At 46.0% G+C, this 6,000-nt stretch overlaps 1 protein-coding gene across 8 annotated transcripts in view; it reads left to right on the plus strand.

Moving 5' to 3' along the window:
* TRIM9 (tripartite motif containing 9) overlaps window positions 1-5,173 on the plus strand; it is a 95,982-nt gene extending 90,809 nt beyond the window's left edge. For all 8 annotated transcript variants that reach the window (XM_005867891.2, XM_014541001.1, XM_005867888.2 and 5 more), the window contains 2 exons: window positions 1,016-1,178; window positions 3,147-5,173. In XM_005867891.2, coding sequence (XP_005867953.1) covers window positions 1,016-1,178; window positions 3,147-3,209 — 226 coding nt within the window. In that variant the 3' untranslated portion in view covers window positions 3,210-5,173. The remainder of the gene's footprint in view (window positions 1-1,015; window positions 1,179-3,146) is intronic.
* Window positions 5,174-6,000: the final 827 nt, after the last annotated feature.

Genomic DNA, 6,000 nt, shown 5'->3' on the forward strand with positions numbered 1-6,000 from the left:
GCTGAACACGCCTGCTTGCATGCAAATTCGTGTCACTTGTGCTGTCACTGTTGAAGGTGTGAATACAAGACACAATTTATCAACCTGTCTTTGAACAGTCATGTGTAGTCTGTATTCTGCATGCCAGAGGGAAAGACCAGCACTCTTACATTTCTGTGCTCTGCTGAGAGGAGGATGAAATTAAATACTGCTAGACCTCAACAAGGGGAAGTGGCAAAGCTGCTCATCCATGCTGAATGGTGTTTTCGAAACCATCCATTGAAGCATAAGACCCAATTCACTGTGAAATGACATTTGAGTTCAGATTCTTTAAAATCACTCCGTCTCCTACAGGAGAGAGCCCCCTTCTTCGATGTTGCCACTTTCTAGAGAGCCTCCAACTTCTCAATGCGGACTCAACATGCCAAAAACTTCCATCTTTCTGGAATGAGTTTTTTCTATTTAATGGGTAGCCTAAGGCCCCAAATCCAATTTTTCATGCATATGTTTAAGTTTGGCTAAAATTCTTCTCTATTTTGATTTTTAAATTAAGTCCCTCTCGATTAAATGATGTTGAATCCACACCTCTGTGCAGAGTGTAGGACACAACTGTGGGCAGAACTCAGAGGGCCCAACGGCTACTCTCTTTCTTAGTCTTCGATGCTTCGAGTCTCGGTGGTGATGACCCTGTGTGAATGAGGTCACTCTCAGCAACAGCAGAGCAGCGCCTTTGAATCCATTCCCCCAGGGGCGTGAAAATTGGTTTGGGGGAGTAAGCACAAAACCCTTCCCTTTTAATATATAAAGCACAGATATGCATCCACACATAAATAAATACACAGTGTATCTGTGATATGAACATTTCGTGTAAAGGGGAGCAATTAAAGAGGAGGGGCCTGTTTTAAAAGGCTCCTGGGAGGGAGGAGATGCTACTTGTAAACAAGTCAAGGAACACTTAACCATACAAATGGGGAGCTCCCAGCATGATGACAGGCCAGGGAAACCCAATTGCTTTTTGTTGTTGTTGTTTTCACAGAACTGAGGGAGGGATCGCAAAAGGGGCCACCATCGGGGTCCTCCTCGACTTAAACAGGAAAACCTTGACCTTTTTTGTCAACGACGAACAGCAAGGGCCCATCGCCTTCGAGAACATGGAGGGCCTCTTCTTCCCGGCCGTGAGCCTGAACAGGAACGTGCAGGTCAGCACCGCGCCGTGAGTGCAGACGCGGCTTCTGCTCGCTCTGCTTCTGGGCTACCCGTGGGCGAGCAAGTCCACCCCCGGGAGAGGGAAGCTGACCACGTCAGGTCCAGACCCAGACAGGCAGGAAAGGAGGAGGGAAAGGGGTCAACATTGACAACTGACATGCTCCCGAGCCAACCTAAGCCCCTTCGTTCTACTTGGACACAGTCTAGTTAACAGCAAGTGGGAAACTGGAATTCTATTCGTGGTTTGCTAATGATTGTCCCTCTGACCCCTGGTTTCACCTTTAGTAGAAATGAAACTCCTGGGCCGGCTGGCACAAAAACAAGTGCCTCGCGCAGTTCCATGAGTGCCCAAGAGAGGGTGTAAGACTGGACTATTAGCACCGTTATCAGCAATTTTGAGCATTTTCTCTGCACTCTTACTTGATTTATGGGGATGGAAAACAGTCCCTGCCCAAAAGTAGTTATTTCCGATTTATTGTGAATAGAAAAACAACAGATCCTTCTCATTCGTTCATTCAACAAATATCTGTTGAGTGTCTTTACTATGTGAGGCACTATTATAAGTCTTGTTCATCAGCAAAAACAAAACAGACAAAAATCTTGCCCTCATAGAGCTCACATTCTAGTTGTAGGAGACAGACAACAAGTAAGCACAATTACCATGTTCATTATAGAGTGTGTGCGAAGGCAGGAAGTGAGAGGGAGCAAAGACTGAGGTGGGGAAGGGGATCGAGAGTGCTGGGGTTGGAGGGTGTTGCGGTCTTAAACAGGGTGGTCAGTGTGGGTAGGCCTTGAGGCAGTCACAGGTGAGCTGAGCCCTGAAGGGGGTGAGGGAGGGAGCTGTGTGGGGCTTTCTAGGCAGAGGGAACAGCCAGAGCACAGCTTCTAAGCCCTGAGGGGCCTCACCCAGGCAAGAAAAGGCCACGGGGGTTGGGGCAGTGGGAGAAATGATCAGGAAGGGGTGGGCCGGGCCAGCCACAGTTAGGACTTGGGCTTTCATTTCCCTCTTGAGCTGGAACTCTCATTGTCAGTGTGAATCTCACTCAGCAAATGGCTACCTTAAGATAGGGCTTGAGAATCAAAACACTGCAGATAATTTTTGCTCTACTTGGAACCACAGTCTTGGGAGCTACTTAAAAAATCCATTGTTGTCTATCAGGATGTACAGTAGAAGTGATGCCAGCCCTATGACCTCTGCCCTCCTCTCTTCCTGCAACTAGTTGAGTTTTTCTGGGAGGCTGTAAATCTAATCTATCAAGTTCAGCCTCTACATTGGTAAAAAGGAAACCATAAAATACCCTAGAAGTGAGCCTTGGAAAACTTCATTCAAAGTTTTCCACAGTTTTAGCTGCTCTGAGTATCTTTAGATCAAGACTCTTGGGCTGGGGAAGACGAGGACAAGAACGGGAACGATGGCAGTACTGTGCGAAGTGATTCTAGCCTTGTCCATGGCGGTATAAGGTTGGACAGAAATCAGTGAAATAGCATTAAGTGCCCATATTTCTTCACACCTGACAATCATCTATGCAATCCCCAAAGGAAAGGTTTATCCTCATTGGAATAACAAGTGGGCAAGTAATAAAGGAAAGGTTGTCTGCTTATCTGTTCTCTAACCATGGACTTGGCAATGATCACCACAATGTGGCCAACAGGCTTTGCTACCTGCAGATCAATGCCTGGGTCTTTAGTCATAAGGAACACAATCTCTCCAGAATCTTAACATGAGGACCATAGTATCGAGTGTCTCCAGGATGACCACCATGATGACCAGGTTCCTAGCACAGGCTGAATTCTACTACAATTCTCTTCAACGTGTTCTCGGGTATGGGTTAAAGAAGGGTGACCAGATCCCTTTTGAATTAGGAACACACCCACTGTGCCCTGGGAAGGAGGGTGCAGGGGGTGGGGGGCGGGGGCAGGGTCCTGCCTGTGCCTCCAGGACTCACAGTCTCTTCCCCCAGGTCACACTTCACACCGGGCTCCCAGTCCCTGACTTCTACTCCAGCAGAGCATCAATAGCCTAAGGATGGGCTGTGGAAGCGCCAGCTGCCTGCTCTTCCCTCCGCCTGAGAAGCAACTGCAAGGAGCTCAGCCAGAGCGTGGTGGGATGCCAGAGAGCTGGAAGGAGAGGGAGAAGGAGGAGAGCAAAGCTGGTCCTCTATGCTCTTTACACCCCACAGCTCCGCCCCTTCCCTTCCAACCTCTCTCTTGCTGTAATGCCTGCATTCGCTCCCATGTTCAGCAATTCCAACCAGCGAAGGACCCAGACAGCCCCCGTGTCGCTTCGTTTCCTCTCTCAGATTTTGCTTTTAGTTCACTTCATTTTTATGTAGGTGAGTTACATTGTGTTTCCTGCTGGTCGTGTTATCAGTGACACATGGAACTGGCCCTGCCAAGAGGAAATTCCCCTGATAACTTGTTTTCTTAAGCTTTCTGTCAGAGGTTGTAGGGAGAGATAGGGAAGAAGGAGCTGAATTTGGAGCCTGCAGTTTAACTCCTAGAATGTCCTTGCCCTGCTACCCCTCGTGCAGTGTTCGCTCTGCATAGCTGATCTTTGGGGGGAGGGGGAGTGGACAGAGTGAAGGAAGCCTTGAAAAGTTTTCCTATCCATTGAAGCACAAAAGGATCAGCTACACAGCTACACCGTGGGTAGGGCCGTTAGGATAGCTGGGTCATTGGGACAGGCCAGAACCCTGGTCATTGAATGAAAACGGAAAGTCTCCAGACATAAGCAGACCAGGGCACTTAACAATTTGGTTCATTTCTTTAATACACGTTTTTGATTGAGAGCCTACGATGGACCAGGCACTATTCTAGACACAGGAGACCGGTGAGTACACAGGTGTGGTCTCTGTCCTCCTAGGAGAACAACCCAAAATAAAATGATAGCAAATTGTTACAACTAGAAGGGAAGTAAACAAGGGAGAGAGAGGCTCATTGGCAAGATCTTTTAAACCCCCTGCCATGATGCTAAAAATCCACATATTTTGGCCATAGCACCAGAAACATACCCACTCAATGCCTTTCCCGCCGTGCTGTTTTAATGAGGGTACCTGCTGCCATTCATCACAGAGCCCTTCTTTAGTAGAAATTATGTCAGCATTCTTATTGGTTAATGCTGCAATGATACTAAGCCTTAAAAATGTATGGGGGGGCGGGGATAGTGGCCAGAGGAGGTGGGCCCGTCCTCAGTAGTGGGAATCTTGGGTTTCAGGCCATCTTATCACATTCTCAGGATAAACACGCTCACCCCATGTACTACTCTCTGTGCCTGTGACAGATGAACAAATCCATCCTCTCTGCTGCCATTACAACCTGCCTTCCTGGAGTTGTTCAAATAATGTTTGGAAGAAAATGAAATTGTATGCAATTGCTATGAGTGATAGCAAAGTAATAATGCTCGTTACTTCTATAGAGGGAGACTGACATGTAACATCCCCTTCAGATTCTTTAGTTTAACATGACATTTTAGAAAATTCGCCAGTGAGCCAAGAAATTCACCATGAAAAAAAAACAACAACACACACACACACAACAAGAATAACAAATAAAAGGGAAGAGGTAGGATGGGAAAGCTAACAAATTAAAGTTTTGGCAAAAAAGTAATATATGTAAATAGCTACTGGTTTAGTTTTGTGCTTACCTGATTTAGACTAGTTCTCTCAGTTACAGTTTTTTTAGTCACGTGTACCTAATTTATTGAATGGGTGCTATCCTGTTTCTGTCCGTCCTGGTTTCTCTTGGCTATAGAAAACCTCTGTTGCAGGGCAACACTAGTTTGATATTTGATTTTCTCTCCAAATGAGACTCGATGGCTGGGCCGCTGTAGACTCATAGTTACCCTTGTTCTTTATGAAATTCATCCTGCTAATTAGATTTCTAGTGACTTGTAACATGTAGTTTACACAGAATTGCAAGAATAGAAGCTGCTGTACTAGAAAAAAATGATCTTTCTGGTGTGCCAATAAATGATTTTTATGAGAGAACATGATATGTGTCTTTAGAATCTCTTATTTTTTTGCCTATTTGGGACTGACGATTCACCTTTGTCGAGGCAACGTTTCTTCAGTAGAGTGTAATTGGAAAGTCCCCCAGAGCTCTTGAAAGCACCTGTTATTTACCCTTTTCTCCTGGGCGCTGGCACTGTCTCCTGGGAGCACGCAACTCCTCAGTCTTAACTTCGCAGGAAGCTTTTATTCAGTGGTTCTCAACCTTCCTAATGCCGCGACCCTTTAATACAGTTCCTCATGATGTGGTGACCCCCAATTTCATTGTTACAAATTGAACATAATTAAAGCATAGTGATTAATCACAAAAACAATATGTAATTATATATGTGTTTTCCGATGGTCTTGGGCGACCCCTGTGAAAGGGTCGTTCGGCCCCCAAAGGGGTCGCGACCCACAGGTTGAGAACCGCTGGTTTAGATGCAGGTGGGGTCTGCTCCAACCACTGGGGACTGACTTTAACGAAGCTGCTCCTAAAGAAGCCACAGACTCGTACTGCAAAATACAGTGTCGCTGACCTTTTCAAGCCTCGTTCCTTCAACATTCCTTTGAATGTTTATGTGGCTAAATAATACAATTGTTTTTTTGTGCATTCGGATGCCTAAGCAATACGGGTGTTTTTAAATCATTACAACGTTATGGATCTCCTTTGCATTGTTAGTAGCTTCTCAAAATAAACTGCCTTTGCTCTTCATGAAAAGAAAAACATCACCTAAAAGTATACGATCCAGGCTACTCTCTCAGAGCGGAGCATCAGGCAGGTGGTAGCAGCTGCTGCTCTGCCAGGTTTCTGCTCCTTCCTCTTTTC

The sequence above is a fragment of the Myotis brandtii genome, unplaced genomic scaffold (genome assembly GCF_000412655.1).
Source record: "Myotis brandtii unplaced genomic scaffold, ASM41265v1 scaffold253, whole genome shotgun sequence".
NCBI lineage: Eukaryota > Metazoa > Chordata > Mammalia > Chiroptera > Vespertilionidae > Myotis > Myotis brandtii.